Below are 25920 nucleotides of genomic sequence, written 5' to 3' on the forward strand. Positions count from 1 at the left end.
ACTCAGGCCTGTCCCTGCTGGGTTTGCTCACAGCCAGGGGGCGGGGAAAGAACCCCAGGGGTTTCCAGCTCCCAAGTTCTACCCATTAGTCCATGTTGCCTCTATTAAGGCTCCTCATTGCCCCAGCATCCCAGGGGCCTGCTCTAGCCTTGTAGCCCAGCTTGCTTTGTGGGTGGCAGGGGAGGAGGCTCGGGGTTGATTTGTGACCTGGCAGGGCGGGGGAGGCTCCCCCCGAGAGGCCATTTCTGCAGATTCACTCCGCCGCCCATCGACCCCTGTTCACCAGAGAGCTTCCAACCCCATGCGAGGCCCTGCCCTGCGCTCCTGTGGCCTCTCCCTGCCTCAGGGGGGCTCTCAGACTGTATTCTGGCCCTCTGGGCACCCACCCAAACCCCTGCGGGTGGGGGTCTGCTCCAAGCATCAGGCTGCGGCAAAGGGAGGCAGAATCCAGGCAGGACATCCCAGTGGCCTCCACCCACTCCTGTTGCTCCCCTGAGACACGGTGAAGCTAGGCTGGGATGGAGCCATGGGACTCTCTCTCCCGGTGGGTCCACAGCTGGGGCCTTCCCCTTTCCGTGGCATAGCTCTGTGGAGCGGTGGCTTCCCGCGGCTGCGATCCGGAAAGCACCCCCAGATTCCACCCCCATGCATGCCAAGGGCTCCCCTCCTCTGCCATGGCCTCGGCGCAGCCCAGTGGAACAGACCGGGAGGCTCTTGGTTCATATCAAACCAGCCCGATGGGGCGCTATGGGCAGAGTCCACTCCTCAGAGGGCCAGGACTGGAATGGAGGGGCAAGGGCAGAGCTGACGCCAAGCTGCCCAGACTGGAATAGCTGGGAGAGCCACTGGGCCGGACTGAGGTGCATGAGCAGAGTGGTGTGGTACCAATTAGGAATAGCAGCTGGGGCTGCGGGTGGGGAGCACAGGGCTGTGGGTCAGTGAGGAGAGCTTGAACCTGGGGCTCGTTGTTGTTGGTTGAGAGCAGGAGCTGGGCCTAAGTGCTAGGGCCCCACACAGGACTTGTGGAGCTGGGATTCCTTTCCTCTTACTTAGCACTGGCATGGCTGGGGGGAGCCGAGGGCTGGGATAGCAGGGGCTGTGGGTTGGGAGTGAGGGGCACCGGTAGAGCTGGGCGGGGGAGCCGAGGGCTGGGATAGCAGGAGCTGTGGGTTGGGAGTGAGGGGCACCGGTAGAGCTGGGCGGGGGAGCCGAGGGCTGGTATAGCAAGCACTGTGGGTCTGGAGTGAGGGGCACTGGCAAAGCTAGGGGGAGCTGAGGGCTGGGATAGCAGGCACTGTGGGTCAGGAGTGAGGGGCACTGGTAGAGTTGGGGGGGGAGCTGAGGGCTGGGATAGCAGGAGCTGTGGGTCAGAGCAAGGGGTGCTGGCAGAACTGAGGGGAGCCAAGGGCTGGGCTAGCAGGGGCTGTGGGTCGGAGTGAGGGGCACTGGCCGAGCTGGGGACGGGGGGAGCTCAGGACTGGGCTAGCAGGGACTGTGGGTCGGAGTGAGGGGCACCGGCAGAGCTGTGGGGGGGGAACCCAAGGCTGGGCTAGCAGGGGCTGCGGGTCGGAGTGAGGGGCACCGGCAGAGCTGGGGGGGAAACCCAGGGCTGGGCTAGCAGAGGCTGTGGGTCGGAGTGAGGGGCACCGGTAGAGCTGTGGTGGGGAGCTGGGGCTGGGACAGGGGGGCCGCGGTGGGTCGGATCAAAAGGCATTGGTAGAGATGTTGGGGGTACTCAGGGCCATCCTAGCAGACCAGGCTGTAGGTCAGGTTTGAGGGGCATGGAAAGAGCTGCTATTTGCAGGGGGGGGTGCACAGCCCCAGCCCACATGACCCCTGACTAGATAGTGGGGTCACCCTTCCAGGTTATCAGTTCCCAGAGCCCCAAGACAGTGACCCTCCTCCCACAGCTCCTGCAGCCCTTTCCCTGCTCCACGCTCGTTCTGCGGCTGCTGAGCTGGACTCGGCCCTGCCAGCTGGGGGTTCTGCTCACCCGCTCTGCCCTCCGCACCTTGGGTCCCAACTGCCCCCTCCTTTCGGCCCTGGCAGCCTGCAGTTCCTGGTGCCATTAACAGCCATCCCTGCACACCTTGTGATAACCCCCTGTGGTCTCAGAGCTTTCACAACATTGTTTCTCTCTCTCCTTCTCTCGTCCCCCATCTCCACCCTGTCCCCCCTGTCCCTCTTCGTCTGTCCATCTGTCCCTCTGGACCCACCCACTTCCCTCTGCCTGCTTATCCTGCCTCTGGAACTCGTTCCCTTTCATGCATTATTTCGGTTTCCTTCTGTACATTTGATCGTCTCTCTCACGCCCTTCTTATCCCCTCCCTCGCCCCCTCTCCTCATTGGGACCCTGTCCTGCCCGTCTCCCGTGTCTTCCCCCTTCGCCGCTCTCCCCGTCCCCCTTTCCCGCCCCTCCCTGACCCACTTTCTCTCTCCCTTCCTCCCCGTTTTGTTTTGCAGTCACTGTATCCATCAGCTATTAGAAAGCGTAACTTACATGCACCACTATGCCATTGTGCACAGGGACTTGAAGGTCAGTATATGCCTTTCGCCCTCTCCTGGCGTCGGGCTTGGGGTGCTGGCACCGCCCCCACATCCCCTCCCCGCTAGCTGCTTTTGATTTTTGGGGGGTGGAGAGGGAGACGATATCCAGGGCTGGGGACGTTTTTTTTAGTTCGATTCTCAGCATGCCCGGCCGAGTCCTTCCTGGGCACTGCGCTGCGGCTGGGCAGGGCAGGCAGGTCTGAGGCCCTGGACAGGAGGCAGCGCCCGGATGCAGACGTCTTGCCCCAGTTCCAGCACACGTGGGACCAGACACCATCCCCCCCTCCCCACCCCTGACAATAATTTGAAATCTCAACCGGGCGGCTTGATTCAATTTGCATTTCACTGTCTCATCTCCCCCCGCCCCCTTCCTCTCTTTTTCTTTCTCTCTCTCCCCCCACCCCCGCCTCTTTCGCATCTCTTGTCTTGTTTGCCACCCCTCACGCCGCCCCCGCATGGCTGCCAGTTCTGTCTCCCAGACCCGAGCACCTAGCGGCTTGTCTCCCGGCCAGAGCTCGCCACACCCCATCGTGGCCAAGGGGACACATTCTTCCCTTCAGGCTCCTGCTCACTGCGGCCTCCCCAGGCCAGGGACTCCCTGAATGACCGGAGGAGAGCTTGAACCTGTGGCTTGTTGGTGTTGTTGGGTGCACAAGCTGGGCTTAAGGTCACTCCTCACCTACTGAGATGCTGTGCCCAGATCTGCCCACGTTGCTGGCTTATGCCAAAGTGCCCTCTCCAAAGTCCCCAGGCTGCAAGGGATTTCACAGGCACCTTCTGCTGGCCCCTTCCTCTCTGAGCTGGGCAGCGATCCCATCTCTCATTGCTCAGCCCCAGGCTCCAGCCCCTCTTCTCTTCTGTCCTGGGTGACCTCCTTGGTCCCTGTGCTGCGGTTTGGAAAAGCCCGCCGGTGCTGGGGTAGGCTGTCCCCTTCTGAGCTGGGGAACAAGGAGGCCTGAGCGAGGCCTTTTGCTGCCATGACGCAGATGCCTGCTCATATGCTGGCTGCCCACTGGTCTGACGCAACAGGGCTTGAACCAGTGACCTCCCGTGCTACATGCAGGAGCTGCTACTGTGTGGACCGAAGAGCCAGGGCTCTTTAATGGGCCAGTTCCAGAGCAGACCCAGGGGCAGGGTCTCTATAGCGCCCCTGGACCAGTGGGTTATGTCAACACAGCACCAGGGGATCCCCCGTGGGGTTCCGGAAGGGGCAGCCCCAGGCAGCGGTGCCCTGTCCCTGCATAGGGAAGAGTGGCCCATGCCGGGCCATACCTTGTCGGGCTTGCCTGCTGGAGAAGGATTGGAGGAGGTTCCTACGCTGGGACTCTGTGCATGGGGCAGGTGGGCAGCCCGGGGCCGTTAAGAGACCCTATCCTCAGGGACAGGCACCCATCGGCTCAATCCTGACCATGTGGCTCTAACATTCCAGGGGAGACAGCTCGGGGCCTCCTCCAATGCAGACATTTCTGGCAGTAAAGTCCCAACCTCTCCCTGGGGTAAAAACCCCACGGCAGCAGCTGTGCTGCCAATGGGAGAGACGGGCTGAGGGATCCCGGCCGTGCGAGTGGGCCCGGGTGGGAGACGCAGAGGTCCCGGCTGTGCAAATGGGCCCAGGGAGGGTTGTCAACTTTCTAATTGCACAAAACCGAACACCCTTGCCCCCCACTTCTGAGGCCCCACCCTACACTCACTCCAGGCCCCCTACCTCGGTTGCTCGCACTCCCCAACACTCACTCACTTTCACTGGGCTAGGGCAGGGAGTGGGTTGCAGAAGGTAAGGAGGGCTCCTGCTGAAGGTCTGCGCTTTGAGGTGGGGCTGGAGATGAGGGGGTTTGGGGTGCAAGAGGGGGCTCTGGGCTGGAGCCAAGGAGTTTGGAGTGTGGGAGCAGGCTCAGAACTAGGGCTAGGGCAGGGGGTTGAGGTGTGGGAGGGGGTGCAGGCTCTGGCTGGGGGTGCGGGCTCTGGGATGAGGGGTTTGGGGTGCAGGAAGGGACTCCATGCTGGGGAAGAGGGGTGCAGGCTCTGGGAGGTGGCTCAGGGCTGGGGTAGGGGGTTGGGGTTGTGGGCTCTGTGAGGGAGTTATGGGGCGCGAGGGGGTTCCGACCTGAGGCAGGGAGTTTGGGGTGCAGGCTCTGGCTGGGCAGCGCTTACCTTAGGTGGCTCCCGGTTGGTGGTGCAGCATGGCTAAGGCCTGCCCTGGCTCTGTGCTGCTCCCAGAAGCGACCGGATGTTTGGTCTCTAGGGGGAGGGGCAGACGGCTCCACACGCTGCCCACGCCTGCAGGTACTGCCCCTGCAGCTCCCATTGGCCATGGTTCCTGGCCAATAGGAGCTGCGGAGCCGGCGCTGAGGGCAGAGGCAGCATCCTCTGATGCTTCCCTGATCGCCCCTGCAACTAGGGGCTGGACGTGCCAGTCGCTTCCAGGGAGCTGCGCAGATCCAAGGCAAGCAGGGAGCCTGCCTTAGCCCCACTGTGCTGCCGACTGGACTTGCCACCAGGGTCCCTTTTCAACCGGGCGTTCCGGTCAAAAACCGCCATGCAAATGGGCCAGGGCGTGGGGCACAGGGATCCTGGCCGTGCGAGTGGGCCCGGGTGCAGGGCGCAGGAATCCCGGCCAAGCGAGTGGGCCTGGGTGGGAGGCGCAGGGGATCCCAGCCGTGCGAGTGGGCCCAGATGGAAGGCACGGGGATCCTGGCCGTGCGAGTGGGCCCGGGTGGGAGGCACAGGGAGCTCAGCCGTGCAAATGGCCTGTTGCAGTCCACAGTAAGCTTAAGGAGGGCAGCACAAAGCACCAAGCCAGTACGTGACTCAGTCTCTGCTGTCTTCTTGTCTTCTGCACCAACTCACTTACCAGCTCAGTGATCTGAATCCTAACAGAGGGAAGACCCAGGGCCATGCAGTGTCTGCCCCTCCCGACTCCTTGCCCCCTCCAGGGGAGAAGGACAGCCTGTCCATGTAAACAGGCAAGCATGTGAGATCGGACCATTTAACACTACTTCCCTGCAGAACCAGCAAGCACAGGACCTGCCTTCCCCTCCCTTGGGCACATGCTCCCTCCATGCTGAGGCTATGGGGTTCTGCCTATTTCCTGAGCTCCAAGTGCCCGGGGTCCTGCCCCAACCCTGCTGAGACCCCAGGGCCCTGCCCTCCCCTGCTGAGACCCAAGTGCCTGACCCCCTGAATCTCCCCTGGCCTGTTCCTTCCACAGCAAATTCGCTCTCCAAAAGGAAAAATCAAGGGGGGGAAATCTAGTCCCAGAGCAGGCACCTCTCCAGCCAATCTGCTCCGAGCAGCTAGAATAACTTAGCAACCAAGTGGAGAGCCTGGCAACCGGAGCAGCTGCACCAGGAAACCTTCAAAATACTACTGAGCTGGGCCAGAACCCTCTGCAGCAGTGTGATCGCCTGCCCTGGGGAAGCTGACTGGCCATGCAGCGACAGAAGCCGGGCAGAGCCTGGCCATGCACTCAGGCCAGCATGCAGTGGGCTGATGGGCAAATCGTGACCCCCAGAAGGGCAAGGACAGTGCCAGAGACGCTCAATTAGCCCTTCAGAGAGCAGGGCTCTCCCCGTGGAAGGAAGCACCCAGTAAACACTAGCAAGTGTCACCAGCCGCAATGTGAGACTGCTCTAAGCTCCACTCTCCGATCGGGCACATGAGAAGGACCCGGGGCTAGCGGAGCGATAGTTGCAGCTCCTTCTGGACCCCTGAATCCCCAGAGCCGGGCATGGCAGATCTCCGCGAACTTACAGTGTGTTTTCCACCAAGCAGCAGAAAGCTGAGGGCAGCCTAGGAGGAAACCCATTCTCCCCCACTCATTTTGAATGCAGAGGCATCACACAGCTGAGACCTTTCATCCATTCTAAGCACAGGGGCTGACACTTCGCAAACTGGGCCCTGTGTCTCTGATGCCGTCTCCAAGAAAGGGGGAGGAGCATATCTCTGCCAGCGTGTCAGATTTCCCCCACATGCTGCTTTGAGGAAATGCCCTCCTAGAAGCAGAACAATTGAGCGAAGATGCAAGCTCATCTAGTCGCCCCTTGTCCAGGGCAGAGCTGGTTTCATGCAGATACATAGATTCCAAGGCCACAAGGGACCACTGTGATCATTGCAGATGATGCTATGCTGGGGGGAGAGGTAGATACGCTGGAGGGTAGGGATAGAGTCCAGAGTGACCTAAACAGATTGCAGGATTGGGCCTAAATAAATCTGATGGGATTCAACAAGGACAAGTGCAGAGTCTTGCACTTTGGATGGAAGAATCCCATGCACTGCTACAGACTAGGGACCCAATGGCTAGGCAGCAGTTCTGCAGAAAAGGACCTGGGGATTACAGTGGATGAGAAGCTGGATATGAGTCAGCAGTATTGGGCTGCAATTAGTGAGGCGCATTGCCAGCAGTATCGAGGAATGTGATTATTCCCCTCTATTCGGCATTGGTGAGGCCGCATCTGGAGTATTGCTCCATTTTTGGGCCCCCCACTACAGAAGGGATGTGGACAATTGGAGAGAGTCCAGCGGAGAGCAATGAAAATGATCAGGGGGCTGGGGCACATGACTTATGAGGAGAAGGCTGAGGGAACTGTGCTTATTTAGTCTGCAGAAGAGAAGAGTGAGGGGGGATTTGATAGCAGCCTTCAACTTCCTGAAAGGGGGTTCCAAAGAGGATGGAGCTCGGCTCTTCTCAGTGGTGGCAGATGACAGAACAAGGAGCAATGGTGTCAAGTGCAGTGCGGAGGTTGGATATTAGGAAAAACTATTTCACTAGGAGAGTGGTGAAGCACTGGAATGGATTACCTAGGGAGGTGGTGGAATATCCATCCTTAGAGGTTTGTAAGGTCAGGCTTGACAAAGCCCTGGCTGGGATGATTTAGTTGGTGTTGGTCCTGCTTTGAGCAGGGAGTTGGACTAGATACCTCCTGAGGTCCCTTCCAACCCTGATATTCTGTGATCATCTGGTCTCAGCTGCTGTACGACATGGGCCCTGGCACTTCCCCCATAAAAATTTCTAGATCAGGTCTTTTAAAGGAACAGCCAGCCTTGGTTTTAAAATTGTCAGTGATGGAGAATCCACCACGACTCATGGGAAGTTGTCCAAACAGTTAATTACTCTGACTGTTAAAAATATACGTCTTCTTTCCAGTCTGAATTTGTCGCGCTTCAACTTCCAGCCATTGGATCATGTTAGACCTTCCTCTGCTAGACTGAAGAGCCTATTATCAAATACTGGTTCCCCATGTAGGCACTGACGGACTGGGATCAAGTCACCTCTTGACCCTCTCTTTGTTAAGCTAAATAGATGGATCTTTTTGCGTCTCTCACTGGAAGGCAGGTTTTCCAAACCTTTAATCATTCTCATGGCTCTTCTCTGCTCTCTTTCCAATTGATCCACATCCTCCTTGAATTGTGAGCACCAGAACTGGGCACCAGATCCCAGCAGCGGTCGCACCAGCGCCAAACACAGAGGTGAAATAGTTGCCCCTTGTCTCTGCTCCTACTTGAGATTCCCCTTGTTTATGCTTCCCAGGCTTGCATTAGCGGTTTTGGCCACAGCATCACATGGGGCGCTCATGTTCTGCTGATTATCCACCAGGCCCCCAAATCTTTTTCAGAGTCACTGCTTCCCAGGATAGAGTCCCCCATCCCGTATAGCCTATACAGTATTCTTTGTTCCTACCTATGTACATTTACTCACACTGTTTCCTTGCACCCAGTTTACCACGCAATCCTGATCTCTCTGTCGGAGATTTGTCCTCTTCATTATTTACCACTCCTCCAAATTTTATATCATCTGCAAACTTTATCAGTGATGGTTTTGTTTTTTTCCCACATCATTGAGTTAAAAATGTAAAATAATAGTCCCTGCAGGACTGTGCTAGAAACACACCCGCTTGATGACAATTGTCCGTTTACAGTTACATTTTGTGCCTTATCAGATGGCCAGTTTTGAATCCATTTCATGTGTACCATGTTAATTTTAGACTTCTAGTTTTGTAATCAAACTGTTGTGCAGTGCCAGGTCAATCGCCTTACAGTGTCCAAGTATATTACATCAATGTTACTACCCTCGTCAAAAAGAGATATCAAGTTAGTTTGATAAGATATTTTTCCATAAACCTGTGTTGATTTGCATTAATTACATTATAATCCTTTAATTCTTTATGAATCGAGTCCTGTATCAGCCACTCCATTACCTTGCCCGGGATCAATGTCAGGCTGACAGGCCTATAATTGCCTAGTTTGTCCCGTTCACCATTGTTAAAAATTGGCACAACATTAAGCTTTTTTTCTAGTCTTCTGGAAATTTCCCAGCGCTCCAAAACCTATTGAAAGTGAACATTAATGGGCCAGCAAGCTCCTCAGCCAGCTCTTTTAAAACTCTTGGATGCAAGTTTTCTGAATTTGCTGATTTAAAAATGTCCAACTTCAGTAGCTGCTGTTTAATGTCTTCCTGAGATACCAGTGGAATGGAAAGCCTCTTATTATCATCACTATATGATGAGACTACATCAGCTATTTTTTCCTCCAAATACAGAGCAGAAATATTTATTGAACACTTCTGCCTTTTCTGCATTATTAATGATAATTCTATCATTTCCATCTAGCAATGCACCAATTCCATTGTCAGGATTCTTTTTGTTCCTAATATATTTTTTAAAACCTTTTTCTTGTTGTCCTTAACTCTGCTGGCCATAGGTTTCGCCTTGTGTCCCTTGGCTTCCCTTATCAATTTTCTACAATTCCTAACTTCCAATTAATATTTATTACTGTCAACTTCCCCTTTTTTCCATTTGTTATGTTCCTACAATTGATTCTCCTAGGCTTTGTCCAGTCTGGTCTTAAGATGTCCCAAGTGAGGGGGCTCCCAACCCTTCCCAGGGAAGGCCTTCTGTTCCAGGAAACATTTTCTTATTTTCAGTCAAAGCTCATCCCCATATACCTAATTCAAGTCCCTGGCCATCCCTGGACAGTTCCTCCCCCTCCTTGCCATGTGCATCCTTTTGTGGGTGTAAATGGCACACCGTCCCCTGGGTCATCTCTTAACCAGTCAGGACATTTTTCATGCTTTCACTCCAAGTCAGTCACCGCAGGTCTGGAGGCCTTTGAGTTTGTGACTCAGTTCAAGGCCCTGACTGAGCCCTGTGGATGGTGGGTCCGTTCCACTCAATGTTCAATGTTTGCACTCAGTGTGCTCTGCATCTTTCCACTTGCAGAGGGACACTCTTGGCTTAGCTTGGAAGAGGAGGCTGTGTGAGAGCAGGGTGATTGTTCAGTCCCCTCTAGCCCTCAACTTATTTTCCACCATCCACACTCCCCTGCAAGCAGACGCCTGAGAAGACAGAACAGGCCTGTTCTGCGGTCAGAAGTCCAGTGGGCTCCAGTTTGCAAAGCGCAGAGAAGAGGACCCCCGGATGAGATTCCCCTGCACCCAGATGTTCCCAGGGAGGGGCTCCTCTTTCCAATGCCATGGGAGAAGAGCCTTTTCTCCAAGAACAGGAGCCCATGGCAACCAGCACTTCAAAGATCACTGGAAAGTGGTCCTGGAAGAGAACTGGAAACCAAGGCGGTCAGCAGAGCTCTAGGACAGCTTATGGGCCAGACATGAGTGCCTGCTCTGGGCTGGAAGGCACACGCAAAAAGGTCCCAGTGCCCCAAACTCACAAGCTCGAAAGGACAGTGTCTGCTCTGGGGTAGCGTGGTGGCAACATCACTGTTGGCTCCTGCGGTGCACCCAGACCGTGGGATCGGATGCTGAAGGGTGAGGCTTGTCGTGGCTGTTACAAAAAGGGTTGGCAAGCGGGGCCCTCACTCAGGGTGAAGTGGTTCTCATGGGGCAGGCTAGGGGGCCACAGATCAGAGACAGTGTTGCGGGGAGGTTTGCAGGGTCCTGTGCAGATTTCCTGGGGACTCTGAGAGCTCCCCACAAATGTGCTCTAGCATGAGGAAAGGCCTCAAGGTCGCACTGGACTCGGCCTCTTGGGGAGGAAGGCGGCTTGGCTGCTGGACTGGCTCGCAGGAAACCCAGGTTCAATTCCTGTCTCCTTCACGCCCTTCCTCTTTGAGCTCGGGCAAGGTCACCCCGTGCCTAGGTTTCCCCTCAGCACAACAGGGACAGCCCTGCTCTGCAGCACAAGAGTGTGTGAGTGTCTGAATCACCCCTAGGTGTGAGTGCTCAGGGGATGGTACCTGGCTGAGAAGGTTAAGGACCAAATGGTTCCAATGCAGGATGCCCTCCTGGGTGGGACAGGGGGAGGTCCTATGAAAACATGGCTCCCTGGGGCGGAAGACAAGTCATTCCTGGCATTTCTATAGGGCCTATACAAAATATGCTCCTGCACTCCCTTCCTGCTGTCCCCGTAGCCGTGAGCTGAGCCCCAGCTCCTAAGGGACCGGGAGGCAAAGGCCATGTATTAAAATCTCCTTACCCCAGTGTCTCCCAGCCTGAGGGCTATGGCCTGGACTCTCCTCAGTCACTCATGGGAATACTACATGTCAGGGCAGTGCTCGGCCCAGAGCTGAATGCTCCCATCTCTGCGCTGGGCAGGGAGCGGTCCACGCCAGAATCGGGAGGAGACTTTGGAGCTGAGGCTGGCCGGGGGGGGCAGTGGGTGATGATCGCTGGTTATTTGGCTTGAGCTGGTCCCTTGCAGAGCCCCAGTCGTGATCCAGGCTGATCAGATCAGTGACCCTCTGTGCGTTGGGTGGTTTGAACAGACCTGGTGGCTGGTGGGCTCAGCCCAGCTGGGGTAGGAGAGGAGCAGGGGAAGTGGGTGGGCAGAAATCCAACAGGCCCAAGGTCTTGGTTCTGCTGTAGTTACCAAGGTGCGTCTGGGCCGGGCAGTGGGGGCAAGAGGTATAGACAGCCAGGCCAGGGCACAGAGGTGCCAGCTGTATCCCTGCTGCTGTCCATCCTCTTTCAAGAGGGCATGGTGGTGTGGGTCTCCAGTGGGTGGCCTTGTGCCACACCTGGTACTGCTTCATCCCTGATGGAATGGGGCTGAAGGGACTGAGATAGCAGGATTTTTGGGGGCAGGGGGGATTTGGGGGTTCCCGGGATGACACCTCACATCCCCTGCCTGCAGGTCCTCCCTGCAAGCCCAGAGCAGGGGGAACGGCAATGCCGGAAACCGGCGGATGGCGGACCCCCTCCATCACCGCCTGACCCTAATGCTCCGGTGGCCTGTGTGTCTTCCCTCCTGGGCCCCTTTCTCTGGCCCAGGGCTGCTCCCCCATCACTGGGCATTTCTTTCCTCTCCCCACCCCCGCCTCCAGGTCCATAATTTGGGGCAGCTCCTTTGCAATTAGAGACTGAGATTGAGAGGGAGTCCAACTCCATTATCTCCATTCTCCTCTTCCTCCTCCACTTCCACTTCTTCTCCCGTCCCCCATCATCCCCCTTCTCACCTCCTGCCCCACACCAGCCTGCCTGGTTGTTACCACTCACCATGAACTAACGCGCCCCCTGGTGTTTGCATGCAGTCATTGCATCCAGCAGATCCTGGAGGCTGTTCTCCATTGCCACCAAATGGGGGTCGTCCACAGAGACCTCAAGGTGAGTTTTCTACCCCGCTGCTCTGTCCGTCTGTCCGTCCGTCCGTCTTTGTACCTTGTGCATGTTTCTGAGCGAGAACTAGAGTGGTTCAGCCCCATGCCACTGCAGGGGCCTGTGGGAAAGGGGCCGGCACAGGGGGCCCAATCAGAAATCGGCTCGGCTCAGCCATGGGGACGCGCCGGACAGACCCTGCCCAGTAGCGGGGGACAGAGCACCCAGTTGGCACTTCCAGGCAATTGGAGAAGCTGGGCAGGGGTTGGGGTTTGTCACCACCCAGAGGCGAAAGCGGGAGCTGCTCCTTTCTAGCCACCGCCCACGTAGGACAACTGGAGAATTCCTGGGAGAGAAGATACTGTGCTGAGAGCATGATGCAGCAAGGGGGCCGGCTCTTTAGCAGGGGGATACAGCTGGCCTCTCGGCCACCTCCTGGAGCAGCAGAGGGCAGCGGGCCAAGATCAGGCTCTTTACCCCTCTCCCGGCACCCAACCCCTGCTTAGATCAGTGCAGTGGCTCACCCGCTGGGTGCCCCCTCGTCTTGCACTGCCCCTTGGTATTGGACAGGCGCCCAGCCCCTGTTGCTAGGAAGGATTCGTTCTGCGCGGCAAGGCCTGGCTAATCTGAGCTGATTCGTGTGGCTGCTGCCTAGCACGAGCTTATGCCTGGGACTGGGGGTTCAGGAAGCTAATGGACAATGAGATTGGTTCCCTAGCGACCTTTTCCTCTCTTTTTGCCCTCCCCTTTGCCTCGTCCAACATTTCTCCCCGCCCCCAGGCGGCACCTGCAGGCGGGCGGGACTCCTGCCAAGGAAGGCTCTCGCCAGCTGTCTGCATGCCCTGTGTCTAGTTGAACTGTGTTGCCTGTTCTCTGTGACTCCCGCCGTGGGTTGCTTGTCTTTTGTTTGCCCCCCATAAAGCCCCCTGGGCGTCGCAAATCGTGCTGGGCCTCCAAGCGTGAAGAGCAGGGACGTGGTCTCGTGTGGCTGAGTGGGGCTAGGATAAAGGGGTGCGTGTGTGTCTCTGAGAGACCCAGAAACAGTGCTGTGAAATTAACAAGGGGGTTCCTATGCCAGACCTGGTGTAGACCCTGGGCTTCTCCCTCCTCTGCTGCTGCCCACCTTTTCCTTACAGCTTTGGAGACAGGAACTGTTCATCAGTTCCTTGCCCCTTCAGTGACACACCAAGCTTTTCCAGGGGACTTCTGCCCCCTGTGAGCTGGGGGAGGCCACAGAACCACTCTGGGGCATCCCTCCAGAATGTCCCCTGCAAACCCAGGAAATGGTACAGGGCAAAGATGCCATTCCCCAGGAGCTTGTGGCTGTCTGTGTCCTACCTGGGGAGTGGGACAGGGCAGGACATTTCCATGGCTGCGCTGTGGTGCATAGGGTCATGCTGTAATGGGATGATGGAGCTGGGCTCTGGTTGTGCCACAAGGTGGTAGCTGAGCCAGGGTCTGGTGCGTGGAGTCATGCTGGAACGGGATTATGTAGTTGGACCTTCACTTGTAGGGTTATTCTGTAATAAGGCGATGGAGCTGGGCTCTCACCTGTGGGGTTGTGCCGTACTGGGGTGATGGAGCTCGGTTCTGGCTCCTGGAGATATGCCATAAGAGGGTGATGGAGCTGGGCAGTCACATGAGGCATTGGGCTCTAACGGGGCGATGGAGCTGGGCTCTCAAAGGTGGAGTCATGTTGTCATGAGGTGATGGAGCTGGGCTCTTGGGCATTGAATTGTGCTGCATCAGGATGATGGGGCTTGATTCTGGCACATGGAGTCCATGCTACAGGTAGCTAGAATGGGGCTCTCAAACATGAAGTCAAACCATAGCAAATTGATGCAGCTGGATGCTGGTGCCTTGAGCCATGCCACAGTGGGATGATGGAGCTGGTCTCTGGCGCATAGAATGGCTCTAACAGCCTGATGGGGATGGGCTGTTGCATGTGGCGTCCTGCCCTAATGGGATTGTGCATCTAGGTGCTTTCACCTGGAGTCCTGCTGAAACAAGGTGAGGGAACTGGAGCTGGCACCTCGAGTCCTGCTGTAATAAGTGATGGAGCTGGGCTGTGGCTCGTGCCATCCTGCTGTCACAGGGTGATGAAGCTGGGCTCTTGTGCATGGAGCTGGGCTGCAGTGGGACAATGGAGCACACTGCATGGTGCTGGGCTGTGTGCTGGAGAGCTGGAACCTGGTGCATGGGATCATCATGAAGCGGGGTGATGCAGCGGAGTCGGGCTGCAGCAAGGTGGAGGAGCTGGGCTCGAGCAAATGGAATTGTGTTCTGGGAGTTGGAGTGGCGCCCAGGGCCGCAGTAGTGGGCACTGCGCACATGCTAGAGTGGCGCCTGAGGCTGGGGGAGCAGGCACTGGCATGTTATGGAGTGATGTAACGATACTAGCTTTGGTGGGACCCAACTGAGAGTACCAATTCAGGACAAATTGCTTAAAACAGGGCAGTTACAGCCCAAGGCTGGGATCCTTTTCACACCAAGGCAAACCAAACCAGCCAGCCAGAGAAGACTTTGGTTTCACCCCACTGGCTAACCAGAAATCACACAAGCAATTCCCTTAGACACTACAGTTTCCCAGTATCACCACCAGTGCCACTCATCATGGGGATGAATGGTTATGAAAACCAACACTCCAGTAAAAGAAAAAAGGTTCTCTCAATCCCAGAGTACCAAGCCCCAGACCCAGGTCAATATGTTTATTAGAGAATATTTAAATAAGGATGATACACAGAGTTTGGCATGTCAGTCATTAGTCATCGGGGGCAACACACAGAGTATGGGGGGACGCTGGTATTTGGTTATGGGTTAGCATATAGTACATACATATACAAATCAGATCTTACCCACAAATCACGCTGTTGCCAGTCCTTTAGAATCTAAAATCTAAAGTTTATTCATAAAAGGAAAAAGATACAGATGAGAGCTAGAATTGATGAAATGGAATCAATTCCATACAGTGATGACCAAGTTCTTGGTTCAGGCTTGTAGCAGTGATGGAATAAACTGCAGGTTCAAACCAAGTCTCTGGAACACCCCAGCTGGGATGGGTCATTCAGTCCTTTGTTCAAAGCTTCAGTTTGTAGCAAAGTCCCTCCAGAGGTAAGAAGCAGGACTGAAGACAGGATGGAGGAGCTGCAGCAGCCTTTTATAGTCTCTTGCCATGTGGTCTCTGCTTTCTTTGTCCCAAAGACAAGCTATCCAGCATGTGGCATGGAAAAACCTTAGAGTTCTGTCCATAGGCAGGTCCCTGCATACCTTGCTGAGTCACAAGGTGTATCTGCCTTCTCTGGGTGGGTCAGTTGTGTAGCTGATGGTCCTTAATGGGCCATCAAGCAAGCTAGGCAGTGCTGACGCCACATTGTCTGAGGTGTCACCCAGAAGCATAGAGCAAGTTTGAACTACAGACAGGTTAGAGCCAATACTTATAACTTTAAATATCAAAATGATACATGCACACAGACAGCAAAATCATAACCAGCAAACCAGAACCTCCTCACTGACCCCCTTTATACAAGATTTGGTGTCACTACAGGACCTTGGTTGCACCAATGAACTATACGGTCTCAGTTCATGTTAATAACGTCACAAGTATCACTCAGAGTCGTGGGAGCAGGCACTGGCCTTTGCTGGAGTGGTGCTCGGGGCCAGGGTAGCGGGTGCTGGCATGAGCTGGAGCAGCACTTAGGGTCGGGGAGTAGGCATTTGCATGTGCTGGCGTGGCACATGGGGTCAGGAGAGCGGGCATTGGCATGTGCTGGAGCAACGCCCGAGGCTAGTGGAGCAGGCACTGACACATGCTGGAGTGGCACGCGGGGGAGCTGGTTTCTTGCCCTTTGTGTCATGGTGCACTGGCGAGTCAGGGGGCTGTGTTGTACATGGTGGCATGGTGCCAGTGGTCACTCAGCTCTGAGGTGCAGCCAGTGTCATCGTATGCAGGGGCTGGGCTGAGAAGGAGACGGGGAATGGCACCACCCTCCTTCATAGAACAAGGAGCCTAATCAGCCCTCAAGTGTCTGGTTCCATGAGGAGTGGCTGTTGGCCTCTACGGGTCTCCCTTGCAGTCTGGCCCAAGGGCAGGGGGGCCGGCTGGCACGAGGGGCAGGGAATGGACAACAGGGTCTTTCCCCGCCTGGGGGCACTGGCTCAGGTCACCTCCGGGTTGAGGGGCCTGGCAGGTGCAGGTGGGGCCTTTCACCTCTAGGGGGCATCGGCTCCGATCCATCCCCAGGGCGGGGTGTCTGGCTGGTGCGGGACTGAGGTCTGGGGGCCCGAGACTCTCATCTCTGTGTGGCTGGAGCTTATTCCTGTCTGCTGGCTGCTGTGTGACCTGATCTCAGGCCACGGCATCTGGACAATGGGAAGTTTTGAGCCTCCCGTCCCGTCCCTGCCCCGTCAGGCAGCTGGTCCCGGCAGGGCATGGGCGGGGCTTATTGGCACAGTCATGCGTGGTCGCCCCCGTGGCTAGCGCTCTTTGTCAGGGAAGGTGGAACAGTGGACCGATGTGTACAATCCAGCTGTTTTCCTCTATCTCAGAGCCAGCGCTTCTGGCTCCTTGTGTAACATTTCCAGAGCTTCCTAGGCGACGTTCTGATTTCTCTAGCTCTGCTGAGCTCCGACAGATTGATGTGGGGGGTTAGGGGCACCAGGGGATAGCCAGGCCAGCCAACCTGGGCGGGGGGGGCACCTGCTGCCGGAGCATGAATGCCTGGGAGGTGACAGAGAGGGGAGGCCCTTTCTGTGTATGTTTAGTAGAGAGAAGTGTTGGGTTTTATATTGTGCGAATGGACATACTGGGGGCTGGGAAGCCCTGGGAAGTAGGGGCTGGGAAGCCATTGGAGGAGGTGCTGCTTCAGTCCCCCAAATTGCAGCCAAAAGTGGTGGTGGTTTCCTGGCTCTCAGAGCCTGTTTCATGCCACCTACTTCTCTTGTTAGGCCAGGTGCCTTGGCAGGCCATACTGAAGGCTTTGGGACGTGACACCAATCCCAGAGGGGGGAAAATGGCCTCCCAGCCTGGTGGCAGAGCACCACCAGGGAAAGTGGGCAGGCAGGGTCTCTGCTTGTTGTCCTCCCCGCCCAAGCCCAGAGCAGCGTGGGGCTTTGGGCGGCTGGAATGTGCCCACAGGCCATGCCAGATGGTCACAGCAACAAGGCCAGGACTTGCCCATGGGTCAGGAAGCGGAGGCTGTGCTGGCTGGAATAATCCCAAAGACAGAGCTGGGTTTCTGCCCCCCTGTAAACGACAGTGGGTGCAGGGGAGGGGAGCTAGGAGGGAAGGGTGTCAGTCTGGATCCTAGCACATCGGCCGAGAGAGCACAGGGGCTGGAAGGTGCCAGCCGAGCCAGTCAGGCTGTGTGGATGCACTGATAGCCCCATCCCGCCCGGGGTGTGACCCTCAGGCCTTCACTCGGTTCTCTCCGCTCGTCAGCCTTGCACGTCTCTCACCTGCTTCTGCAAACCGTCTGTTGTTGTTCTTTTGTTTTGTTTTCTCCTCTCTCCCCTTCTCTGCCCATCTCCGACTACGTGTCTGGTCCCACGGCGCCCTGTGCCCAACGCTCGGCACGACAGCCGGAGAACCTGCTCCTGGCCAGCAAGTGCAAAGGCGCGGCGGTGAAGCTGGCGGATTTTGGCCTGGCCATCGAGGTGCAGGGGGATCAGCAGGCTTGGTTTGGTGAGTGGCAGAGCCCCCTCCCCACCCCCATCCTGCCCTGCTGCCCAGGACAGTCCTGGCAACCCGGTCTGTGCTCTGTGTTTTCTCCCCAGGCTTAGCCGGCACCCCCGGTTACCTCTCGCCTGAAGTGCTGCGCAAAGAAGCGTACGGCAAACCCGTGGATATCTGGGCATGTGGTAAGGACAGCACTGCAAGTCCTAAATTCATAGACGGGAAGGCCAGTGGGAACCACTGTGACCATCTAGCCTGGTGTCCTGTATAGATCTGGCTTTTAGGAATCCCAGTTTGAACTAGGCCAGATCTGCTAGAAAAACATCCAGTCTTGATTTCAAAATTTGTCAGTGATGGAGAATCCACCACGATCCTTGGGACATTGTCCCCTGGTTAATTACCTTCCGTGTTAAACATTGACACCTTATTTCTAGCTTCACCTTCCAGCCACTGGGTTGTGTTAGACCTTCCTCTGCTCTCATGTAGGCACTGGCAGACTGGGATCACGTCCCCCCTTCACCTTCTCTGTATTAAGCTAAATAGATTGAGCACCATGAGTCTCTCACTGGAAGGCAGGTTTTCTAATCAGTTAATCATTCTTATGGCAATTCTCTGCCCCCTCTCCAGCTAATCAACGGCTCAGTGTCAGGGATCTGCCAAGTATTCTTCTCCCTGCCTCTGGGTTGAGCCACCCACCTGTGCCTTCAGTTCTTTGTGATGGTCGGTGCTCATGGATTGGTGGTGAGCTTGCCTAGTGGTTAGGGGGCTGGCTTGGGAGACATGGATTCAAGTCTCACCATTGCCAATGTCTCTCTGGGCAAATCACTTAAGGCCAGATTGCCCAAGGGGTTTAGGCACCCAAAGATGCAGAAAAGGCACCTAGTGGGTGTAATGATGCTGCCTTTGGTGGGACACTACTGAGAGTATCAATTCAGGACGAATTGCTTAGAGCAGGGCAATCACAGCCCCAGGCTGGGGTCCTTTGAGCACCAAGGCACCCAACCAGCCAGCTAGAGAGGACTTTGGTCTCATCCCACTGGCTAACCACAAGTCACACAAGCAATTCCCTTAGACACTCGTTTCCCAGTATCACCCCCAGTGCCACTCGTTATGGGGATGACTGGATATGAAAACCAACACCCCAATAAAAGAAAAAGGTTCTCTTGATCCCAAAGAATCAAGCCCCAGACCCAGGTCAATATACAAATCAGATTTTACTCACAAATCACGCTGTTGCCAATCCGTTAGAATCTAGAATCTAAAGATTTATTCATAAAAGGAAAAAGATACAGATGAGAGCTAGAATTGGTGAAATGGAATCAATTCCATACAGTGATGACCAAGTTCTTGGTTCAGGCTTGTAGCAGAGACAGAATAAACTGCAGGTTCAAATCAAGTGTCTGGAACATCCCCAACTGGGATGGGTCAATCAGTCCTTTGTTCAAAGCTTCAGTTTGTAGCAAAGTCCCTCCAGGAGTCAGAAGCAGGATTGAAGACAGGATGGAGGAGCTGCAGCAGCCTTTTATAGTCTCTTGCCATGTGGTTTCTGCTTTCTTTGTCCCAAAGACAAGCTATCCAGCACGTGGCATGGAAAAACCTTAGAGTTCTGTCCATAGGCAGGTCCCTGAATACCTTGCTGAGTCACAAAGTGTATCTGCCTTCTCTCAATGGGTCGGTTGTAGCTGATGGTCCTTAATGGGCCATCAAGCAGGCCAGGCAGTGCTGACGCCACATTGTCTGAGGTGTCACCCAGAAGCACCGCGCAAGTTTGAACTACAGACAGGATAGCGCCAATACTTATAACTTTAAATACCAAAATGATACATGCACACAGCATAATCATAACCAGCAAACCAGAACTTCCTCACAGACACCCTATTTGACCCCTTTATACAAGATTTGGTGTCACTACAGGACCTTGGTTGCACCAATGATCTATACGGTCCCAGTTCATATTAATAACGTCACAGTCGGTTTTACAGCAGTGCCTAAGCAGGTTAAGTGCCTAACCCCCATTGGCTTTCCATTCCCACCTGCATGGAGCCCAGAGTGTTGCTGTTTATTGAACTCTGTGTCTGAGATGCTGCATGAAGCCAGCCAGCCCCAAAACCCCCTGTGGGCAGTTTGAATCCTAGTCCCTATCCATGCCTGATAATGGACGCTAAAAGTCCGCTGCCCCATAGCTCATCCTCTCCCTGGAGCCTTTGCTAGTCCCAGAGACCCCTCCCTATCCTACAGGGAGAGGAGGCCTAGAGGCATAGACAGATGTCAGCAGGTGGTGCTAGAGGCATAGATAGCAGTCGGGCACTGTCAGGTCTAAACCCCTTGGTGCAGGCTCTCGCTCCCATCCCATGGTGGCCCCTGGGCATCCAGGCACCTGCTCATTGCTCCTTCCCTGCCGGCTGCGGGGTGTGGATGGGGGCAGTTAACCAGCAGCAGGTCAGTGCTGGAAATGTAAAGTCAAGTTGCATTAAAGCAGGAAAGAGCTAGCAGGACCTGGTAGAGACAGGGTTCCCCAGGAGATGCCTGCTGGCAGCAGGCTGAACAGAAATCCCCATATCCCTGCATCAGTCCAGGCCTGGTCCCCCAGGAGCCAGCGGGCACTGACTCTTTGCTCTCCCACCCCTCTCCCCAGGTGTGATCCTTTACATCCTGCTAGTCGGTTACCCTCCCTTCTGGGATGAGGACCAGCACAAACTGTACCAACAGATCAAGGCTGGTGCCTACGACGTGAGTACCTCCCTGCCCCTGCCCCCAGTCCCAGAGCACCGCGACGGGGACTTGCTGCCGTGGGCCAGGAGTCCTGTACGCCACTGGCTTCGTCTCCAGCCTGCCCCTCCAGCTTCTCATTTACCTCACCTGCTCTAGGACCTGGAATTGCTGGTGTCTCCCCAGCCGAAGGCCTGTGCCCAGCCCTTCCAGGGTAGGATACGTCCTTCCTACTCCTTGGGGGGCCGACAGGGCTGTGTCTGGCCAGCCTCCACCCACAGTCCATGCAACCCCCCATGGCTTGCCCCGTCACGGTGCAGTTGCCTGGGCCCCGTCCACAGTGCATATAGAGCCACTCCCCCACCATGTAGACAGCATCCCAGAGAGCTTTGGAGGTGGACATGGTGCTAATGCAGGTTAACAGACACTGGACCTGCCCAGCCTGCGGAGATGGATGTCTTTGAAACCATGTTGACTAGCAGGACTCCAGCAGGACTTGTTCCCAGTGTAGATGGGGTCAGATGGGTTTGGGATCAGGCCCCGTGGCCGTTCCGTTACTGTCGGGCCTGGGAGGCTGGTTGAAGCTGCTTTCCATTACACCCAGAGACCAAGCGGGGGGGGGGGGGGTGTGTCTCCGTTCTTTGCCTGGGAGGGGCTGTGGCCCACCAGCCACGCTGCAGGGTTGCATGTGGTGTGGATCCTGTGCTTCCTTGAGCCTGGATGCTGCCACGCAGGGGCCACAGGAATCACCACCCCACACACCCACGTCCCGTTCGTAGAGCTCCATCCTGTCCCCACCCCAAGGCCGTCCTGCCCTCGGTCCAAGGCTCAGGGAGCCGGTCGCAGCCCAGCAGAAGCCTGGCTGTCTGCACAATCCCCGTAGCAGGCCCAGCACCTGCCATGGGGTGTGCTGACAAGTGTGGTAACCTGCCCCCCTGGCTCCCTTGCAGACGCTGGGCAGGGCAGCGGCACAGGGACCTGGCCAAGATTCCTGCCTTGGCACAACTCTTTCTCCATGCACGTGGCAGCACGGAGGGACCGGGGAGCATCCGGACGCCCCATGCAAGCCGCGTTCCTGTGACTTCCCAGAGCGCAGGTCCAGTGGGTATCTCTCCGCTCCCAATAGCTCGGTGGAATTCAGCAGCCTCTCCACTCCCTGTCTTCCCCCCTTTGCTGGCGCTTTCCTCACCCTGTACGCTTGGCCTCTTCTGCACGCACTTGGGGTCTGCTGGCGGAGACAGAATGACCGGGACTCTGGAAAACGGTCTCTGCTCGTTTTTCACCCTGCTCCGGGGCGCTTCCTCTCCCCTCTTGCTTGTACGGAATACGAGCAGGGTCCTCCAGATTGTGCAGCGTCTGAACCAGCTGCAGGCTCCCCCTGTCGCTCCCAAACCCCGACTTTAAACTGATATCCCTTCCAAAGCCTGGGGCTTGCGGGGGAACCCTCCAGAGTGCAGCCTGAGTGGAACGGTGCAGAGACAACCTCTAACAAGAGGTGTGAACAGCCCCCATTACGCTCAGTCTGTCTGTCAACTCTGAAACCTAATGATACATGTCCATACAGTTCACTGGCCACCTGCCAGCGGCAACATCCGGGCAACGTGCTTATCACACAATCCCCCACACTCTACAGGGGCAGAAGCCCCTGCTGCCCCCTCTCCATCATCCAGCACCTCCAGCTTCCCCACACCCACAAAGTCTGCAGACCAGTCACATGTGGCCAGCACCAGCATCTGTCAGACGATGAAAACACAGGGAAAGAGGCATTTAACCGGAATTAGCTTTCAAGGCAAAGGGGCAGCACAAGGGTGGGAAGAACAGGTTCAAGTCAGGAGATCAAGTCCGGTTTTGCCCTGGATCGTCCACGGAGCTTCCCGCCAGCTGCTGTGCCAGGGCAGACTGCAGGTACCACTCACCTTGGAGCAGATGTGATAAGGCTGCAGGCAGCATCGGGCGGGCAGCGGGATCTGGGCAGACTCTGGCACTGGCTTTGGGCTGCCCTTGGGTTCCTTCGGAGTCATGGCTGCCTTGGCTACGAGCAGCCAGCTGCCCGCCCCGACAGCCGCGATCCCCTGCATTTAACCTTCCTGGCCCTTGTTTCTTGTCTGCAGTTCCCTTCTCCCGAGTGGGACACGGTCACCCCCGAAGCCAAAAACCTCATCAACCAGATGTTAACCATCAACCCGGCCAAAAGAATCACAGCCCACGAAGCCCTGAAACACCCATGGGTCTGCGTAAGTGTCGCTGCTGCCCCGGACACTGCCAGGGAATGGAGCTGCTGGGTTCTCCCTCACTTTGCCTCTTCTCTGGAGCCACGCCGCTCAAGCTCGGCATTGTGGGGATGGCAAAAGGGGCTGGCCAGGCCACACTGATGGCACCAACTCCAGTTAGTCCATAGTGCAGGAGTTTTGGGACCAGCATCGTCCCCAGGGAACAGTAGCTGTCAATGGGCTGATCAGAACCTGGGCCAGTTCATCTCAGCCACCTGCAAGAATGCCCAGCCCATTGTTTCCCCATCACCGAGTGAGCAGATGTTCCCCCGGCAGCGTGCTGCGCTCTGGGGCCAGCTTGCTCAATAAGGGTATGTCTCTGCTGCAATGGAAGACTCTGGCCTGGCCGCGGCTGGCCCGGCTCAGCAGATTGGGGACGTGGGGCTCGGGCTGTGGGGCTATAACATTGCAGTGTAGACATTTGGGCTCGGGCAGATCCCACAATGGGAGCGTGACGGGTTCAGTCACAGAGACCCCCTTGGGCTGTCACCTGTTGTGCTGGGACTACCTCTGAACCTGTTTTCTCTGCCAGCTTGGGCCTCCAGAACCCTGCCTTGTTGAGCCAGACACACTAGCCTGCTACAACACAGACCCAGGGTCTGAACCACATCCCCAAAGCTGCAGACTAACTGAAAACAGCTCAGCAAGTCACCTGTCTCCAGCACCCAAATACCCAGCTCCCACTGGGATTCAGGCCCCAAATAAATCCGTTTTACTCTGTATAAAGCTTATACAGGATGAACTCATAAATTGTCTGCCCTCTATAACGCTGATAGAGAGATATGCACAGCTGTTTGCTCCCTCACGTATTAGTCACTTACTCTGGGTTAATTAATAAATAAACCTGAGTTTATTAAGTATAAAAAGTAGAATTTAAGTGGTTCCAAGTAATAACAGACAGAACAAAGTAAGTGGCCAAGCAAAATAAAACAAAACACACAAGTCTAACCCTAATACATTAAGAACTTGTTTACATCTAAAATCTCACCCTCAGAGATGTTCCAATAAGCTTGTGTCACAGACTAGACTCCTTCCTACTCTGAGCCCAATCCTTTCCCCTGGTGCAGTCCTTGTTAGTTCCAGCTCAGGTGGTAACTCGGGGATTTCTCATGACTCGCAGCCCCTTTTGTTCTGTTCAACCCCCTTTTATATCTTTGGCACAAGGGGGAATCTGGGGCTCCTTCTAAATGGAAAAGCACCAGGTTAAAAATGGATTCCAGTATCATGTGACATGTTCACATGTCCCTGTAAGACTTCATTACCCAGGGGCTTGCCTGCACCTACTCAGGAAGGCCTACAAGTAAACAGAGCCATTTACAGGTGATTGATTCTGAAGCACCCTTAATGGCTTCCACTTAATATGCTTACACCTGTAATACAAGTTTATATCTTATTCTCCTAACTCCAGGCATAGGAATAATACATGTATACAAATAGGATGACCACACTCAGTAGGTTGTAACCTTTGTAAATTACAAGAGACCTTTTGCATAAAGCATATTCCAGTTACATCATATTCACGTTTATAAACATATTTTCATAAAACATGGAGTGCAACGTCACAGGGTGGGGCCCAAAATGTCCACACTGCGATTTTATAACCTGGCAGCCCGTTCCCTGTGAGCCTGAGGTGGCCGACCCGGCTCTGAGACTCCTTGCCGTGGGGTTTTATCACCACATAGATGTCCCCCAAGGGTCTGTCTGTCTGTGCTGCATTGTAAACCTGGGTCTGTGAAACCTGGACTTGTGTTTCCAGCCTGTGCCAGAGCGGCCACCCTGCAACATAAAGCTGGGCTCACAGTTGCTGGGCTTGGGTCTCACAGTCGTGCTAAGGCAGCCGTGCTGCGCTACGCCGCCCTTCTGACTCGGGGCCATGGCTTGAGCTGTGTCCACACTGCCAAATGACAGAGAGTAGGACTTGGTCGTAGGATCCCGGCCCTGAGTGCTTGCTGGCCCAAGTCAGGCTGATTTGTGGGTGGACGAAAGGCAGGATTCAGCTCAAACCTGAGTCCCACTCGGGCTTAGTGTGCCATGTAGATAGATCCTTGGAGTTTTGGTGCTAATCTGGTGGGACAGGATCCAGGGGTGCCCAGTGCTGGTGGCCTGCCATATCTGCAGTGTTATGTCACCTGTGGTCCCAAGCCAGGATCATGCCTATGGGAGCACTAGGGGCTTATCTGGGTAGGGCAGGACTCTGCTGGCTGAGCCGTTTCTCTAGCGCCCCTATCCCGTTCTCTTCCCTGACCACACTCATTTTCTGGTGCCATGGCAGAAGCAACTGATTTCTCTCCCCCGCCTTCTCTCCTCCAGCAACGTTCCACCGTGGCCTCCATGATGCACAGGCAGGAGACCGTAGAGTGTCTGAAAAAGTTCAACGCCAGGAGGAAGCTCAAGGTAAATGTCCCTGCCTCCCTGTTTGCCTCCCGAGAGCCACGGCAAACAGACACGGCGGGGTCAATGTGGGGCTGAGGGCCCCCCTGCCCCGGGGACCCCACGATCTCTGCTGCTCAGCCAACCGCCCCAGAAAGGAGCAGAGGCAGCTTGCCTTGTTAGCATGGCACATCCAGGGCCAATAGGTTCTCCTGGCCGCACCACGGAGCTCAGAGCCCTGGAGGTCCTCTCCAGGTGCTAGCAGCTGAGACTGGAGCTGGAGAATTGATCCCCCAGCTCCTAGCCCTTCCCCAGGGGGTGGCATGTGCCTGCCCCTGCCAGGGGAGCAGAATGGCCCCATCTGCCTTGCACATAGTTCGTTGAACACATAGGAGCTACAAAGTGTTGGCCACTGGGCGTCTCTGCAATGGCAGAGTAAGTCCATTGCCCCTGGAGAGTCCAGCGTCTGGCAGGGGGGTTCAGCTCCCACTGTTTGTGTAGCCCACCACACCTGTACAGGTGGATGAGCCTGCTTAACAGAAGTGGGACTGTTCGCTCAGGCTGGACTGGCTCATGCTTTAAGGTGCAAAGGTGCCAGGTTTGGTGCCCCCTTGCAGGCGGCTAGAGGGGGCAGGGTGGTAGCTGGCGAGGGCTGTTTCTCTAGGGGGTATAATGCCCAGGGGGACTCGTGGCCTAGCTTTGTGAGCAGAAGGATACACAAGAGAGTCCTAGGACCATGGGCCGTTCTGTGAAGTAGCCAAGTGGGAGGAAGGGCTGGGAAAAGACCTGACAACCGTCGTGCGGCAGGA

At 55.9% G+C, this 25920-nt stretch overlaps 1 protein-coding gene across 10 annotated transcripts in view; it reads left to right on the forward strand.

The window, feature by feature from the left end:
• Positions 1-25920, forward strand: part of CAMK2B (calcium/calmodulin dependent protein kinase II beta) — a 140205-nt gene that overhangs the window by 70618 nt on the left and 43667 nt on the right. For all 10 annotated transcript variants that reach the window (XM_032763214.1, XM_032763285.2, XM_032763266.2 and 7 more), the window contains exons 6-11: positions 12028-12100; positions 17669-17771; positions 17864-17947; positions 20398-20492; positions 22583-22705; positions 25052-25135. In XM_032763214.1, coding sequence (XP_032619105.1) covers positions 12028-12100; positions 17669-17771; positions 17864-17947; positions 20398-20492; positions 22583-22705; positions 25052-25135 — 562 coding nt within the window. The remainder of the gene's footprint in view (positions 1-12027; positions 12101-17668; positions 17772-17863; positions 17948-20397; positions 20493-22582; positions 22706-25051; positions 25136-25920) is intronic.

Source organism: Chelonoidis abingdonii, chromosome 2 (genome assembly GCF_003597395.2).
Source record: "Chelonoidis abingdonii isolate Lonesome George chromosome 2, CheloAbing_2.0, whole genome shotgun sequence".
In the NCBI taxonomy this organism is placed as follows: domain Eukaryota; kingdom Metazoa; phylum Chordata; order Testudines; family Testudinidae; genus Chelonoidis; species Chelonoidis abingdonii.